General features: G+C 38.0%; 1 protein-coding gene across 1 annotated transcript in view; it reads right to left on the reverse strand.

The window, feature by feature from the left end:
- fig4a (FIG4 phosphoinositide 5-phosphatase a) overlaps positions 1 to 18,938 on the reverse strand; it is an 80,026-nt gene that overhangs the window by 24,935 nt on the left and 36,153 nt on the right. Inside the window, exons 11-17 of the mRNA XM_038271170.1 lie at positions 13,241 to 13,374; positions 11,033 to 11,149; positions 9,114 to 9,159; positions 7,932 to 8,080; positions 7,607 to 7,773; positions 3,831 to 3,969; positions 576 to 634 (exon numbers count right to left, since the gene is read on the reverse strand). Coding sequence (XP_038127098.1) covers positions 576 to 634; positions 3,831 to 3,969; positions 7,607 to 7,773; positions 7,932 to 8,080; positions 9,114 to 9,159; positions 11,033 to 11,149; positions 13,241 to 13,374 — 811 coding nt within the window. The remainder of the gene's footprint in view (positions 1 to 575; positions 635 to 3,830; positions 3,970 to 7,606; positions 7,774 to 7,931; positions 8,081 to 9,113; positions 9,160 to 11,032; positions 11,150 to 13,240; positions 13,375 to 18,938) is intronic.

The raw sequence follows: 18,938 nt of genomic DNA on the forward strand, positions 1-18,938 counted from the left end.
GGAAAAGACAAAAAACAAAACAAGGCAAGTCTCTCATGTTATTCAGTTTTTTCAAGCACCTCCCTCTTCTCTGTTTGTTATTTTTTCCTATTACTTTTGAGAGATTTTAAAAATAACACTATAGGAAAACTATGCTTGCCTTTACCACAGAATGATGTATCATTGCATATAATGTAAAGCAGAAAATCTAAAAAAAAATAAACTATAAATTCAAATCCAGTGATGGCAATATAAATAAGGCCGAAAAATTACACAATAGTTTTTTAACTGCAACAAATATAAGTGATGGAGGTTTGCAGAATTTATTTAAAAGGGACGTTTCCTGGAGATTGAATTCATCTGAATAAATTATTTGGCTTTTTTTAGTGAATATACAGTGAGTGAAATTATTGGAAATAATTTTAAAAGTTACTCAAATTAAATGGATGGAAGATAGCTCAGTTAAGTAGATTCAAACAGCATTAAAGCTTGGTTACTCAACATTTCCTTCTAACCTGGAACATGATGAATAGAAAGAGCATGCAGATGTGGGTGACACAGTTCTGATACAGATATTCTCTCAATATAAGAGTTACCTTCATCATACGGTATAGGTAGGTACGACAGGACTCCACCTGACCACCAAAGAGTGTAGCTGGAAACAAGTGAGATGAAAAACATTTATTAAACTCTTCAGAAAACCTTTTTACAGCCCAATGCGTTACCTTGTATCTATGCTCTCATTTGAGGCTTTACTTAACCCAGATCTTAAAATTGGCTTGTCATGTACTGTACTGCTGAACAGACCGGACTCTTATTCAGTGCTATGAAAGACGAAATGCACTTACTGTGATTTGTCCCTTATGTCAGTCGGAGAGAAACAGGACAATACACGGCAGCCAAACTGATTACAGCTGGACCCATGCTAATTTGTCACAATAATGAGTCCGGTTGCTGGGCCCATTGTTGTCAAAAAGGCTTGTGGTCCAGAAAAGAAAATTAGTTCTACTTTTGTGTAAGCATAAAAAACACGTCAGTGTGGAACATGAATACACACAGAGATAAAGCAAGTGATACTGGGTCAAAAACTCAAATATAACACTATCTTCTTACCAAAGGAGCTATACACAGCTAAGCAAAAAATTGTTCATACACCAGCAAGATTTACTGTTGATATCATTCTAATATACTGTAAAAAAATAATAAAAAGAAATCAATATAAAAGAAAAATGCTGCTTCTAGTGCCATTTTATCATAAAATGTATAAGCAAAAATTATTTAAACCCAGCACCTTTAAATATATATCAATGAAAAACTCTTAATTGGAGCTACAGCAATAATGTCCTTATAACTGCTGAGGAAAATGTGTGAATTTAAATGTTTCTGCATCCATTTTGACAATTTCATGAGGTTTGAAGACCTTGTTGCCATCAACTTCATGTTTGGCTCCTACATTTTCTGTCAGATTCAAGTTCCAAATGTTAATATTTTAACAAGTCAGAAGAAAAAGTGATGTTTGAGCCTTATTTTGGACAATAGATCATGGAGGAGGGTTGATGTATATTTCTACTAAAGGAACAGACTTGTGATTTGTGGCTAGCAGTTATGTTAGCAGTGTACAACTCAGAGCTGATCTGCAGGAAACAGCTACGCCACTTATTTTTGTCCTGATAATGCTTGCCCCTTTTATAATATGATGGATTGTTTACAGTTAGTCATTTCCGTCCTTCCAAATTTGCACCTTTTTTATTGGATAGTGTCTTTGCTGAACTATTTCAGAAGCAAAATTTATCAATTTTCTACACTGGGTTTTATGCACAAAACGGTACCAGGAAGTACAGGGCAGGCTATTCACTGGTACCGGCATTGAAAACCAAGGACATTAAGCTTCTCTCTAAATAATTTTGGATATTTTTAAGGTGTGGTTGTTTTTTTGACATTTTTTTGCACATAAAATATGTTTCCCAACATTTTCTGCAATCGTACTCGTACTCGTCGTCTCCCGCTTTATCCGGAACCGGGTCGCGGGGGCAGCAGACTAAGCAGAGACTCCCAGACTTCCCTCTCCGCAGACACCTCCTCCAGCTCTGCTGGGGGAAGCCCTAGGCGCTCCCAGGCCAGCCGAGAGACGTAGTCTCTCCAGCGTGTCCTGGGTCGTCCCCTGGGCCTCCTCCCAGTGGGACGTGCCTGGAACACCTCCCGAGGGAGGCGTCCAGGGGGCATCCGAAGAAGATGTCCGAGCCACCTCAACTGACTCCTCTCGATGTGGAGGAGAACCGGCTCTACACTGAGCCTCTCCCGAATGACCGAGCTCCTCACCCTATCTCTAAGGGAGAGCCCAGCCACCCTGCGGAGGAAGCTCATTTCAGCCGCTTGTATCCGGGATCTCGTTCTTTCGGTCATGATCCAAATTTCATGACCATAGGTGAGGGTAGGAACGTAGACCGAACGGTAAATTGAGAGCTTTGCCTTTTCGCTCAGCTCTCTCTTCACCACGACAGACCGGGGCAGCGTCCGCATTATTGCAGCAGCCGCACCGATCCGTCTATCGATCTCCCGCTCCATTCTTCCCTCACTCGTGAACAGGACCCCAAGATACTTGAACTCCTCCACTTGAGGCAGGGACTCTCCTCCAACCTGAAGGGGACAAGCCACCTTTTTCCGGTCGAGAACCATGGCCTCGGACTTGGAGGAGCTGATTCTCATCCCGGCCGCTTCACACTCGGCTGCGAACCGCCCCAGCACACGCTGTAGGTCTTGGCAGGAGGGAGCCAGCAGAACTACATCATCTGCAAAAAGCAGGGACGAGATCCGCTGGTCCCCGAACCAGACCCCCTCCGGTCCTTGGCTGCGCCTAGAAATCCTGTCCATAAAAGTTATGAACAGGACCGGTGACAGAGGGCAGCCCTGTCGGAGTCCAACTTAATGCCGGCAATGCGAACCAGACTCCTGCTCCGCTTGTACAGAGAACGGATGGCCCCTAATAAAGGGCCCCCGACTCCATACTCCTGGAGCACCCCCCACAGGGCAGCACGAGGGACACGGTCGAATGCCTTCTCCAAGTCCACAAAACACATGTGGACTGGTTGGGCAAACTCCCAAGAACCCTCAAGCACCCTGCAGAGGGTGTAGAGCTGGTCCACTGTTCCACGGCCAGGACAAAAACCACACTGCTCCTCCTGCAGCCGAGGTTCGACAATCAGCCGGACTCTCCTCTCCAGCACCCTGGCATAGGCCTTTCCGGGGAGGCTGAGAAGTGTGATTCCCCGATAGTTGGAACACACCCTCCGGTCCCCCTTCTTATGGAGGGGAAACACCACCCCAGTCTGCCAATCCAGGGGGACTGTTCCCGACCTCCACGCGATGCTGAATAGACGTGTCAACCATGACAGCCCAACAACATCCAGAGCTTTAAGATACTCAGGACGGATCTCGTCCACCCCCGAAGCCTTGCCACCGTGGAGTTTTTTGACCACCTCGGTGACTTCAGCCTGGGTGATGAACGAATCCTGCCCCAAGCACCCTGTCTCTTCTTCCCCCATGGAAGGCGTGTCTGTCGGGTTGAGGAGATCCTCAAAGTATTCCTTCCACCGCCCGACAATATCCTCCTTCAAGGTCAGCAGCTCCCAACTCCCACTGAAAACAGTCTTAGCGAAGCACTGCTTTCCCCTCCGGAGGCGCCGGATGGTTTGCCAGAATCGCTTTGAGGCCAACCGATAAGTCTTTTTCCATGGCCTCTCCGAACTCCTCCCATTTTCTGCAATCATTAATAGATATTTATGCCATGGGAATTAACTCTGGGGAGTTGCCTACACATATAAGAGGATTTAGATTGATAGCGATATCTTTACCTGCGCCTGTTGTGCTGAAGGGCCATGGTGCTCTTTTGATGAAGATAAAAGTCAGTGGGAAGCTCCCACAGATGTGGCTTCCCCTCTGATGGCTGATAAACCTGCAGGAACAAGTTGATGGCATCTTGTCTGTCTGCATCTGAAGGGTCCAAACATAAGCAACAGAAACTAAAGATCAACGTATATAAACAAAATAGAAGAGAGTTATATTTTACTATACTCAGGTCCTGACTACAAGAGGAGAAAGGCAATATCGAGCAGGCTTCCAATATTATAAAAGTTTTTGTTTGTAATTTAATGCTCTAAGCTGCAACATAATCTCAGTAAATGTTTATATTCTCCCTCTGTGGCACATGATTTGCATGTTGCACAGTTAAGAGCCATTTAATCCACCGTCCAACTGTGAAGCCACGTGCAAGCTGCTCCAGCAGTGGAGCTGGATAATTAGAAGCCAATTTCAGGTCCATTAAAGCATGACGAAAATACCAGGTAATTCTAAGAATTATATTACTGGTAAATCACCAAGTAAAATTAATGATATGATATGGTAAAAAAAAAATAATAAAATACAACATACGTGTGCAAATGGATTTCATGAATGAAATGAACACAGTAGAATGTGGTAATATGTTAATAAGAAGATGAAAATCCATTCCAGTCTGTTCCCCTGAAATCAGTGCTGTTAAAGATGTCAGCATGAACTGTATTTGCTCTTCTTCAAATATTCAAAATCATGTTTAAATGTAGTGGTAGATTTGATACAGCCGTGGACTGTGCCTTTATTTTAAAACCCGTAGGGGTAACACAAAACTTTCAGGCATGTTGGATTAATTTAGGCATTTCTAGTATATCCAGTTTCCAACACATTCTGAATATCAAAATTCTAGACTTTTTAACGCTAAACCCTTAATGTATCTACAGTATAGCATTGATAATAACGGAATTGTAGGAGTTTATTGTGCTTGAGGGGCAATTTGTTTCAGTTTACAGATTAATGCTGCCTTCATGTGGGAAAAATGACCCTTTCTTCTTGTAAAATGGAAATTACGAGCAAATTGTGTTCATGTGCTTTTGTTGTGGTAGAGAAGAGGAACATGGTTAATCTACAGATTATCTTGACCTGCCACTAGGCAAGACAGTTAGAGGCTCATCTGCTGGCTTTCATGCACTCACAGGCGTACAGTACAGATCAAATGAAGAAATACTGTAGTCTACATCACAACACAGTTTGCACAGTACCCTACTGTCTGCTATCCTCGACCGACTGCTAGCCTGATCTGATCAAGTCAAACATCAATGGTTATTTTAAAACCAACACAACTTTAAATGGTGATATATTGTAAAAATGTATGTATATTACAGTATTGTTTATGCAACAAACCCAACAACAGAGAAGGTTAACAATGCAGTACTCAAACAAAATAGTTTCTCTTCTCTTCGCCATTTTGAAAGGTCAAATTTTTTTCTCCTCTCAGCAACTCTGGTATCATCCCATTTTTCCAGCTTTCCAGTAGAAATTCTAACATAAATGTGCATGTCGGTTTTGAGTATTTTCCAAAATTTCTAAACCAAATGAAGTAAGAATAACATGTAAAATGAGAAGACGTCCAAAACTCACAACATTCACAAGATCATATCAGAAATTCGGTCATCAAAATCTGTTGGGAATGATTCAAAAATGCAGCAGCTAAAGGAATCTCTTATCACTTGCATTATGCGTATATGCTAACCTCCATTATGATAGTAGCCTAAACTTAATGTACAAAGGATGCCAAACATCATTGGGTACTGATGTTGCACTCTCTGTCAGTCATGTTCTGAAGACCAGATTAAGGTCTCATAAATCAACAAAAACAGTCTTAGTACAGACCTTTATTTTGCTTGATAGCCTCTTGATTTACCTGGGGTTACCCAACCATTACACCATTTTAAAAGTTAAAACAGGATAACGTGTTTTAACTTTTGAAGTTTGAGCTATGGGTTAGTAGAGGGACAAAATTGATCCACTCGAGAATTATTCAATCTCCTTTAAATAAAAAGGCCTGTGGTTGGTCTTCTTACAAAAGGCATCTGTGTTTGCCTCAAAATGTATCTTTATAATAACTCTCTAAGCACTTGAATTGACGAGACTCTAACAGTCTGACAAAATTAGAACTGAATCAAGTGGGGAAACATTTGGCTAAGGGACTTATTTAGGGATTTTTATAAGAATTTCTGAGCAACTGAGAGGCGTAATTTCAACTCTGTTTAGAAAACTTATGACAATTAGCTGGAAGAGATTAAATTGGTGTGAAAGCCAAGCAGCAAATGCTACCCTGCCATGTTAAGTTCATGATTTCCTGTTAGAAGAGATAGATAAAAGGTAGCAGGATGATTTTTATATCTAGTCTTTTTGTTATGACTTTCTTAAGCCAATCTGTGATCTCAGACTCTTCAACTTGGATTTCTTTAAAATCACAACAGTTTCTGAAAGTACTTTCTGCTATATTGTTTAAGTGCTTCTAATATAAAATCGAAAATGACACTCTAATTTAACATATTTACTGTGGAAAGAAGTAAGCAACCCTTTAACTGACCTATAATTGTGAAATATTTGACTGACCTTAATAAAACTCTAGACACAAAAAAGGAAGTTGACTAAGCAGGTAAATTAGAGCAGCTCTGTTTGTCTGCTATTAAACACAACAGTTGTAATAACAGCTGACTCACTAGTGTGTCATGAAAACATCAATTTTAAGTCAGACTTCTTTTCTTGTTAGCAAAGTATCACGCAACAACAAGCTGGGGTGTGATTTTCATTATTACAAAGTGGAACAGAGCATGATCGTCCTACGGGAGGCAAAAATCCACCGCTTCCACACCATGACAGGAAGTTTCAACAATACACGGCGACAAAGTTAAGACTTTTAAAATCAGACAACTTCATTTATACAATTTACAGTTATCATTGAATCACTAATAAGGAATATGCAAAGGTATATAAGAATTTGATTTCTAAGAGCCTTTGGATGGCGGTTTAATTAAATGTGATGCCCCAATTCTTTCAATAAGTTAACTTTTTAAAATCGGTAACTTTGATGTATTTTTATTGTACGAATGTCATTGCACAATAAAGAGGCTTTTTAATTGCAGTTCTAACCTTACAAATATAGCTTTACCAGCTTTTTTCTCTCATTCATCTAGCTCAGGGGTCTGCAACCTGCAGATCTGGAGACACAAGTGGTTCTTTGGCCCCTCCAAAATGGCTCTTGATAGGGACTAATGATAAAGAATCAACGGTAATGGTTTTTATATCATGTTTATCAATAATATCTGAATTAAATTTTAACAGGTGACATAATTAAAAATAGAAATATATAGTTAAATCTCTTTTTTGTCTATTTAGCTTAAAAATTATGTGCTTTTTCTTTTTCCCATAATTTTCCACAAATATCGACATACTATAAGATAATCCATGCTTCCCTTTTAGGAAATGTTAAATTTTATCCTTATTTTAAAACCCTGAAATAAAAATAACCTGTTGTCTGTTTAAAATTGTAATAAAAAAAAATCCTATAGCAGATATTTAACAAACTTAACATGTTCTGTTTTATCCAAATGTCCTTTTTAGAACTCTAATAAGACTTTTTATTTAGCTGTTCGGGGGCTTATTTTGCGTCGTCTTTAAAGGTTGCAGACCCCTGATCTAGGTTTTAACCACCAGTAATCCTTAGGATTAACTCACTGAGAGACTGTTAATAACTTTGGTTAAGTGACTGTGTCTGTGCCAGACATACCTGAGAAAGCATTGCTGTAGTAGCGTGACAATGTTTGCATGATGTCTTTAGAGTGCTGCGTCCAAGGTGCAATCTTGCGGTAGGTTTTCACCCTGTGTACTAGCTGAGAGCCACCATACTGCAGAGATAAAGTGTCTCCATGGTCCTCATACAGCTCCTCAAATAACCTGAAGAAAGCAGATGACAGATTAAAAAGAAAAAACAAAAAAACAGTCCACAACAATATTAAATCGTAAAAGAAAAGGTTATATAAATCTGAATTAAAGACATATTTGTATGATAACATTTGTCTTTGGAAACCCATAGGAAACTATGAGAGTCTCACCTGACACAGTCAGTATCAAACTGTAGTTTGGGCTTATCAATCATTCCTAGTGCATACAGTTGATAAGCCAGAGCACATTTTCCCACCATAAACTGGGCGGTATTGGTGCGGTCCAAACAATCCACACAATTGGTTCTCAACACACCAGTCTGCAAAAGAAAAAAATTCTTAATAACCTACAAGAAGCATATTTATTTCCAGGACCAAACAATAGTGCAGTGGCGTCCTAGTGGTTAGGACATACGGCTTAGAATCCTGAGGTTCTGAGTTCGAGCCCCACTCCCACAGACTGCCACTCTGGGTCTCTGAGCAAGACCATTAACCCCACACTGCTCCCTGTGCGCCGCACAGTGGCAGGCCACTGCTCTCCAAGGGGATGGATTCAATGCAGAGCTAAATTTCTCCAATGTCAGATAAATAAAATTAAATAGTAATTAATATTATTAAATGCATTAGACCAAATGTATCAAATACTGTGGTGGGTTTGTGTTTTTATTAACTACATACATGATTTTTAAAGATACAATGCTAAAGTTTATCTGTGATTTGAGAAAAAGGAAAAAGTCTAAGTTTAGGAATCCACAAAATAATAGATTTTTTTTGTTTTTCTTCCTTTTTCTTCCTTTCAGTGTTTTTATTGTCTGTCCTCCCTGTTCTCCCATTTCCAGAGGGGACAAAGTCCATGTCCACACTGTTAATGACAATCAAATTATCAAATTTGTAGAATCTACTTTAGCATTTTTATTGCGCAAAAAATTCTTACATTTGCCGACCAAAAATTCTTCATTTTATAAGATGTTAATTCATGTTTTCAATCATAGAACTTTTTTTTTTTCTTCCCCTACTGTGGCTACCTTTGACCTACAGTAGACAAATTCCAGAATGTCAAGCCTAAATTGAGCTACTGGACTTTCTTTACATTTTCTGTCCTTTGGGTCAGTTACCGGTATGTTAAGTATAGAGTAAAAAATTGAGTGAAACTTTTATTAACTGCATTTTTTAAAATAAAATATAGAAACCTGCTAGACCTCGAAACCTACCAGGGCAGTGCCTTTGATGGCAGCAAGGCCTTGAAAACCTCGTCAGCTATTTCAGAACTAAAATTTTACACTAGTGGAGTGCTGCTGCAGTAGAGGTGACAAAGTATTTTGAATCTAGTTAGACCAAAGCTATGTGATGTACCTGTAGTCGCCCAGTGCTTGTAACAGATCCACCCACATCTCGCCACCTGAAAAATGACAATAGAGATTAACAAAATAGAGTAATTACATTTTTGAATAATTTTCACCCTAGCTTTTTATTAATCAAATTTAATGAGCTTGTTGATTAATTAAAGCAAGTAAAATATTTATGAAATTATCAAGATCCTTTATGATAGTTTGCGTAAGACTAATTTCTATGTTAAAAATTTAAAAATCAAATTTTTTTGTGCACCTTATAGATTATTAAAAATCTTTCACTTTAAAATAAAACATTTATTTGTAATTGTTTTGTGTTTTAACCTTTTTTTTTTTTTGCATTTCAACCAATTAAATGCTTTAAAATGTTATTTTATGTTGAGGATATGAACAAAATAGTGTTAGCTGGTGAAGCAAAGTGAGAAAAAAATGTGCATCTCTTAGTCCTCACAAAAAGGATCCCCCCCTGCTGAAGATATTAAATAAAATACACCAACCCTGCAGTGAAACATGGTAGTGGCAGCATCATATAATGGGGATGTTTTTTAGCAACAGGGACTGGGAAACTCATCCGAGGCAAAGTAAAGATGGAATATACTAAATACGTGCTTTTCTCAAGTAAAAACTGGAGCCTGCCTGAGCTGGGATGGAGGTTTCCTTCCAGCAGGACAATGAGCACACAGGTTTGTCTGTATGAAAATAACAAACAATTCTTTTTTTTTTTTTACAAATCATAATTACATTGTTTGCATTTGCTTAGCTTGGAAAAACATTGCATTTCTTCATCTGAGGCAATGCCTGTAGTGTTTGCCTTAAGGTTTGCTGACCAGGCAAAATACCTCATTAAAGGACTCAGGTAGTGATGTGCTTTATGTTCCCAATAAAACTGTCCTGTGTCTGTCCGAGCTTTGTTTACACTAGGTTTTATTTCCGCATGGGCGAAGCTATCTTGCAGAAGTCGTCACGTCCGTTGCTGCAAAAGAAGGCTATGCAAAATACATGGGGGTTGAAGAATAATGCACGCTGACATTTTCTGTTATATATTGTTCAATTTATTGTTCGCTTCACAAAATAACTTTTGAAAATAAAATTATTCAATGTTTTAGGTATGTTCTTTTAATAAAAAATGTACCAATTTAAAAAAAAAAATCTATTGTAATTTTTAGTTGTAAGGTAGCTCAACATAAAAAGTTGGTGAATACTCTTGCAGGCCTCTGTGAAACTAACAAAATAAATATTAAGGGGTGTTGTAATCAAAGTTTCCTTTGTTGAAGCATGAATTTAGTGACTTGATCTGTACTGAGACAACATCAGCTAAACAAAATTTAATAAAAGAAAGAAAACACAACGATTAAACAAAGTAAAACAAAATTCAGACATGAGCCACTACAGAATGTGAAAATCAGACTACAGGTGCCATTAGTTCACCCACTCCTATGAGTGTCTAAATCGGGATGTGGTTGTGTGTGCATGAATATGCATAACAAAGCAAGTGAGCAATAATTGTGTAATGCAAAAGAAAGGGTAATAAATATTGGCTAGGGCATGGCTGCAATGTTACATAATAGGATGGTAATTGTGGCTGAAAGCGATTAAAATATGCAGGCGATGGAGGGACCAGTCTCTGAGTGCAGAGATGGCAATCTGCTTGGCTTATTAGGAAAGTTTCTCTGTCTTAAACCAGCCATCAGCCATCATTTACATTATGAATTAATATATTTCAGACCCAAGCGATACTAATACACTTGATCGTGCATAAGCAAGGAGGATTATTGACTCGCTCAAAAAGTAAAATATTCCTGACAAAGTTTTACAGTTAGTTTTTCTGTGGATATGTATATGGTGATTACAACTCTGGGTGAATCGGTTTAGTTTGTAATGGAAATAAAAAAAGTAGGGAAGTTTTAAAAACCAAAGGTTCACCTGTCATCTGGTCTGAGCGTGTGGCAGTAGAAGTCAGAGCGATTGATGAAAAAGCCTGTTCGCTTAACCACATTCTCTGCTATCATGCTCAAGCGGTCCAAAACATTGCACAATTTGCTGAAAAATAAAGAACATTTCAAATGCTACACAAGGAAATGATGGCTGTAATTCAAAAGATTACAAAAACAATATATTATGTTGTAGATTATGTCTAAAACAGGATAGATTATGTTTCTCTCATTATTTAGGGTAAACTAATGTTTATACAAGTCTTATATAAATGGCTTTATTTAGTGTTTTATTTTTCATCTAAGTTACTTTTTTCTCCTCTACAAACCTTGAACAAACTTGTTTAGGTCTCTGAAAGGGTCTCTTCACCTTTATCACTTGACCAACAAAAAAAGATTGAAATCTTCTTCTGCATATCAGAGAAGGAACTTATAGTCCGTTTCATTTTTCTTTGTATTTTACAAAAGAAAAAAAAAAGTTAAAAGAAAAGATCATTAATGGCCACTTAAGCTTGTGTTACTGCTGTTCAGGTACAAGATGTCATGTGTGATGCTTGGCAAAGCCTGTTCAAGGGTTTTGGTGCTGGAAATTGTTCCTGGCAGGTACACATAAGTGTGAGAATAACCACAAACTGCTGGGCTGAAAAAAAATTCTGAGTATAACAAAGACCCGGTTAACTGTTTTTACAATAAACGGCTGAAGGGGAGCAAGCTCATTGTGACATTCAGGTTTGACCATGGCTAAGAGCAGGTCAAATATTCTAACTTACTTTGCAAGCTACAATCTACCAGGAAGGTCATCACAGATCTTTGAAACTATTCCCAAATTAACATGTCTTCATCTTTGCCCACAACACTCTACTGGCTGCTAATGGGAGGACAAGATTTGAATTGTTTCAATTTTGCTGGCCAGCTAGGAATTTGTTTTCCAGCCACTGCCTGGAGATAATGAGATTTGAAAGAAGCAAATGCTTACGTTAGGGGCAGAAATATTAATCTAAGATTAAACCAACAATATTGCTTCACTTTCAAAACAGGCTACTGACCCTAAGGCTTTGTGTTGTAGAGTATATTACAGGTAAAGCGTCACTCTGATCCTGCAACTTTGGCTCCTCCCATTTCCTGTGTTTTCCTTTACCTCCCTCCACAGAATCAGCTTCAACTATGTCCACAATGCACATATAAATGTTGTGAAATGTGCATCTGTTATTCCAGCAGCTAATGCTAAAGCTCTGCTAACAATAAAACTATAGCCTCTATTCAGAACAGTTCTTACAATTTGCCTGCCACCGTTTTTTTAGTTTTCATTATTTTTTCCACTTTAGTATTTAGTTTAGCTGAATGACAATATCCTAATTGAAGAGTTTTCTGACTAAATTAAAGTATTCTGTTAAATAATTTTTGTTTTTATTTGGAGAAATGTTCTTTGTGTTTACTATTTACCTGTGTGTACAGGTAGGGCTTCTTGATTATGCAGCAGTGGGGTTTATCAATAAACAATGAATAAAAGAGAATGAGAAGTGTTTATTTATTTCCCGATAATCAGGCAGTGTGTAAACTTGGCTATTTTGACTAAAATTATTTATTTTCTTAATAAAATATTTAGCTGTGCTAGAGGGAAATGTGAGAGCATGCTTAAATGATTGAACCTTTGCATTCAATACTGCATATTATGTACATATTTACAACTTCCTTCGTCAATCCAAAAATGGAAAAATCTTTAACAAATCATTTATTCTAAAGAAAAGAACCTATAAGCATTAATGTCACAAATAAAGTGCAAGTATAATACAATTAGAAAGTCTTAGATAATTGAAAATATATCTGTATGAAACAAATTCCAATTAATCTGAACTTCTCTAAGAGATCGTCGATGATTATTTGTTGTATTTTTTTGACAACAATTTTAAGTATTACTACAGAAACAAAATTGTCTTTATTGTCTCCAAATGGAAACTCATAAGAGGACCACATTACTGCAGCTTTCCAGTAGTTTTGGGCACTACATTGAAATACAGGTTATATAACTTATGATACATAACATTATTTTTTCTTGTTTTTATGTATATGCTCTGGTTTTCTGTATTTACCCTTCACTTTGATGAACAAGCAATGTGAATATCCCAACTGAGAGACAGATAAGGCATTACTGTTTTGTATAATACTCCATTTGATAATTTTCCCTCTCCATGCTGGTTACCTCTTGGTGTAGCGGGCCATATCCCAGGCAATGTAGTCAATCCTGTGGTCGGGAGGCAGGAACTGATTGAGGTTAATCACAGCTGGGTAAAGCTCTTCACTCAAAATCTTTTCATGTTTCCTCTTCTCTCGTTTCTGTAGGATCACAAAGAGATACATACCAGTCACAAAATCCACATTTACCAGCAGAACCTTCATAATAAGTGAGATTAAGCTGAGTGACTTAGATATCGAGATGTCTAGGTAAATTATTTGAAAGTAGCATCTGACAGAATCAGACCCAGATCTTTTAAATACGTTCAAAAATCTGTATTGCTGTGTTTCTACGGAGCCCCTAAAGGGACATGGAGGAAAAAATAAACTTTTGCGAGTTCTCATAATACTTTTGCGAGATATGGCAAAAAATAAGCTTTTGCGAGATCTCCCAAAACGTTTTGCCATGTCAGCTAACCGGAAGTAAAACAGACACACAACAGTGGAGGTGCAAAGTGTACTTCTATGGGAGGATAATACGCCCATGTGTCAGCTACAACCATGGAGGATGATTTGGAGAGGTTCTTATTTTCTAGAGAGGTTCCAACACAACATTACATGAATGAAGAGAAACAAGGTCAGTATGCAATCCTACGGAGCCCCTAAAGGGACATGGCCGGAAAAAATAAACTTTTGCGAGATCCTGCAATACTTCTGCGAGATCTTTCAAAACTATTGCGGGATCTTGCAAAAGTTCTTTTTTTCCCCCTCCATGTCCCTTTAGGAGCTCCGTATGTTTCTAACAGTGACCCATAGAAAAAAACGAAAAAAAAAACAGGTGGACAGCATGTGCTCACTTTCAGTTAAGGTGTAAAATATTCAAAAGATTGTGTAAAGATCAATGGACTAATTTCCTGTTGATTGGTTTTTACAAGTATTCATTAGGTTTAATACTTTTAATACTTAAAGGTAATTTTTATTTCTTATCAAGTAAACCTATCAAACTTAGAGGCATTATGGAGTTTTCTAATGATGCTGCAACTAGTGGCCAAAACGAAGAACTGCAGCACTGTTCTGCTTGTCCTCGTAGGTCATGTTCGTATTTGACAAGTTTTTTTCTTTTCTTTACTTTTTTCACCTTACATACAGTCGCCACTGGTGTCTGAGATGAGCAATGAACGATGCCAGTCTCTACTGAGTAACCACAAAATCCCTCTTGAATACAAGGCTTTGATTGTTTGCTAGGTCAGACCAATTCAACATGGACCCACATGACGTGCCGTTAGCAGAAACAGTGCAGGCTACAGGCTGATAGATGCATTGGCACTGAGCTACTGAGGTGTCAGTCTGCTCATAAAACAATGTTTTAATCATAAAGGGTTTTAAAAAAAAAGAGGCAGTTTTAAAGATATTTTTCAGTAAAAAAAATGTCTCTTTAAGAATGCCCATCCTTAAATAAATAAAACATCAATCTAAAATATCTAATTGCACCCGATACACTAAAGAGGGTTACAGACCCATGTCTTAATGCGCTAATGGGAATTGTCCCATAATGGATTTTTCAGTGGTAACTGGTAAGTATGTTATGAACCACTTTGTTACAAAGTCCTGTGCCGACACAGACAGAAATACCAAAAGGAAGTCACCATTAAACAAGCAGTAAAATCAAACCACAGTCAATTCAAAGGGTTCAGCTGTAAAAGAGAAAAGCCTGGAAAACCATCCTAAAAATGATAGAGTGGTGGCATAATAATTTATTGGTGTTTTGAGGCGGGAAAGGCCAAGGCACTTTGGAAAAGGGCCAAAATCATGGGGACATTATGTGCAAATATTGAGGCAACAGCTTAAGGCATCAAATATAAAGTTAAAGGTTAGACAGAAAAAAACTGTCTTAAGAAGAACAATGGTTAGGAGCATATGTAGTAAATTAGAGAATGGCTTAATGACAACAGAAGCAGGGCTTTAGAAGTACTGATTTCTATCCGATTAGAAAAAAATTGGAAGTGAAGTAAATTAGCCTTAAAACCTGGCAAAAGTTCTAGAAAAACACTGAGAGAAGCTTCTGGAAGAATACTAAAGATGTCAACAATGTGATTTTGGGGTAATTCTGCCAAACATCCATATATTTTAATGTTGAACTTTGAAGAATGTGATAGCAATATGTAGAAAAATAGGCTTAAATATTCTGCTGTTTAGCATAAAGAATAATTGCAGTACTTCTGTAAAACAGTTAAAATTAAGTTTAAGCTCTGTAAAACTGTGAGAAGAAATACAAGTTGCTTCTATTTTTGTAAATTTAAATATGGATTTTCAACTAGAAATGCCTCTGTTTGTAAAATAAATACTTGCATCCATAAAAAGGTATGCACTAAGTCTGTCTTCGTGACTTGAGCCATTCATTAAGGTATTTGTACGCTCCCGCATTGTAGCTTTATGACCCATCACCCTGGGTAATAATTGTCATGGATGCAGCATTAAGCAGGCTCACATGTCCATTCACACAAGCAGCAGCAAAGCAACATGGCAACCGGTGAACTTACCCGAGCATTTCCTTGAACACACTCTTAGTATCACACACAAACACAATGACACATTCTACTCTCAGATGACATACTATACGCATCGTCACATGAGCATGCACTTACTGTGGGCACAATGAGGTTGTCATATGTATACAGCAGACACCATTATGGTTGTCCGTCTATGAAAGTGCAGCTACTGACTAAGCCAGGGTATTCAGCAGTCACACAGTGATGCCATGAGGCTTTTTGGAAAGAGAAATAATAGGAGCAATTATATCAAGTTTTGGTATTAGTATAGGAAAGCTTAAAATTTTCATAACCTTCACAAAAATTCTTCTTTTCTTATCATTTTATTTAAGCATTTTTGGACTTTATTTTGATAATCCTGTCCTTCACATGTTTGGCCATGTGCTTTTGACAAAATATATACACCAATCCCAGACTTTACAGTGTAGCTGCTGAACCCAGAGGTGAACTGTCAAGGTTTAGTGGTTAATATCCAATTTTTCCGTCCCTCTTTCTCTTTGGGATAAATGAGGGAGTATACAACAAAAGGAGGGGGTGGTGGGTGTGCAGACCCCTCCTTTATTCCCCATGGTCTGCAGATTTCACATGGCTGTTGCTTGTGCAGACATAGGAGGTCTGCGATTGGTCCCTCCTCTCACAGCTTCCCTTGTGAGGGACAACGTGAGCTGGAAATCCAAGCTACAAATTATATGTCTGGGTGCCCAACAAAAGCTGCACAATGTGATGCACAGAGAGGTGGAAGTACAGTGAGATATGAACACTTCATTCAATCTGTTTCCTTCCATTTAAGGAGGGGTGGTTAGAGCACTGATTCAACCATATTTTATAATTATTATAGAAATATGCTCCTTCTTTAAAAACTTAAGAGCAGTTAATGATTGATATTACCACTACACTGGGCTAGGAATGCGCTGGTATGTTACTTTCGATTACCGATGAGTTTCTTTACAAAGAAACACAGAGACATCAATATCTGAGGTAGAATTTCCACAGCTGGTAATCAAAAACCGCTGAGAAAATCTTTTGTGACTGTAATAGATCACAGCTAATGAAAAGTAATCAATTAAATGCTTTGGAGATTACACATTCCGCCTCGCCCTATTAGACCTGTCATTTGATAACATGGGCAGAGTGTATAAAAAGATGAATACTTAAAGAATGCTGCTGTGAGGTGACTGTTTGCTTCCTAATTAACACACAGAACAAATGATATTCCACTAAATAAAAGGGACAGGGTTTATTACAGTTATTGCAATAATACGCTAACTGAAATAAAAGTTGTTAAATTGTTACAGAGGATAGGTAATTTGCAAATCCTTCCTATGAACATGGGCCTCATGCACACAAACTTTAGTTGATTTAAAAACAAAAACATATAGCAGAAGCTCAGAACAATCAAGTTGCAGATACACAAACTGTTTGGATGGAAGCATGAAGGCAAGCTATTATCATTTGTAGGGGATTCTTGAAATAATAAGAAATGTTTATCCAAGGCAGAAATAAGAAATACAAAAATGCATGTTTGTCATTTCTATTTATTCTGCATTTAATAAAAAACAAACAATTTATGATAGATAAATTATTATTTACATTATATAAAGTATTGTTTTTGCTATTTGTCCTTTGTCACTTGGCCAGGTTTTTAATTGAAGTTAAATTAAATTTGGTTCAGCAGTAACTTTATTGACAAATGGTGCAGAAATTCCTTAATTATAACAGAAAATATAATTAGCTAGGTAAAGATTAGGGGTGGAACGGTTCACAAAATGCACGGTTCGGTTCAGTTCACGGTTTCGTGGTCACGGTTTTCGGTTCAGTTCGGTATATATGTTTATTGCTACACCGAAAAAAAAAATGTAATAAAAATTAATCAAATGTTTTTTTAATGAAATTTATGAAAAAAAAATCCCCAAAAATTAATGAATTGTAATTACTTTTAATGATTCGCGGAAACCCTGGATCATTTCCGCATGTTTTGCTGCCTTGAATTTAATCATCTCGCGCATGCCCTCTACGATCTCCAAGGAACTCAGAGCGGAGCGGATGGGAGCCACAGTGGAGGCTGTATGCTTTGCTTTGTGCAGGCGGTCTGGAGCGCAGCGGAGCGGGGCGCTGATGGAGTATGTGGGATTTCGGGGTTAGCTTGACATGTTGGTCATGTTGCTGTTAGCATAAACAAAACATGTTGCACAATGCTTGCACACTGTTGCACTTTTATCCACAACTTTCTTTCCGCCGTCATCGTAGGTCACTCTAAATGCAAAGTGGTCCCATACAGCAGACCTATAAAGTGCTGCTGGCGCGTCTTCCAACTCCTGCTCTTTCCCACTCGCCATACCCACACAATTCTCCACAACAACTGATTTTTTTTCTGCTACACTTTTCGGCTATGCTGCTTCGCTTCTTCTTCTTCTTGTTTACTACTGGTGGTTGGCTTTGGTCGCAGTACCGCCACCTTCTGCTTTGGAGTGTAAACGCTTCACCTATGAGAAAATGGAGCAGCGCATGAACAGAACGCAACACAAGCGAACCGAACCGAGACAGTCGAACCGAACGGTTCGGACGGTTTTCATAAACCGTTCCATCCCTAGTAAAGATGTATTAGTATTTTATCCTTTTGTCATAAAAAGATAACCTGTCCCTAGGGATCTGTCATTACCACCACAAAGTGTACTTTTTAACCCTTTTCTACCTTATAATCATGTAATGGTGGTGTTCAGACCAGATGCAGTGTCCATGACAAGTGCGGTGGAATCACATAGAGTCCCATTTGGTGAGGGCGCTCACTGCCCCCCTTTCCTCTTGTGCTATTAGATAGAACTGAGTGCTAGTTTGTAGTGTCAGCTTTTGATACTCCACTGTGTGTACACTAATGTATTCACTCTGAAAAGAGTTACATTTTAATTATTAGGTGTATTGTTTCAACTCTTTCACATTGTTAAATATTTTCGTAAGGGTTATTTTAACAATTAAGCGTGGACCAATATAGACACTTTAAAAGTTTTAGATTTAACTCTGTAAGAGTTAAATTAACTCTTCCAAATTTGCTGCATAGAACAAGTTTGTCTGTCACTGAACAAAGTCCATTTGCCTACTTTTCAGTTATCTAGTATTATCATGATTGGATGACAGATAATCTAAACCAAAGTTTGAGAGAAAATATGCAATAAATCCACT

This window comes from Cyprinodon tularosa, unplaced genomic scaffold (assembly GCF_016077235.1).
Source record: "Cyprinodon tularosa strain WSP-4 unplaced genomic scaffold, ASM1607723v1 ctg791, whole genome shotgun sequence".
Classification (NCBI taxonomy): domain Eukaryota; kingdom Metazoa; phylum Chordata; class Actinopteri; order Cyprinodontiformes; family Cyprinodontidae; genus Cyprinodon; species Cyprinodon tularosa.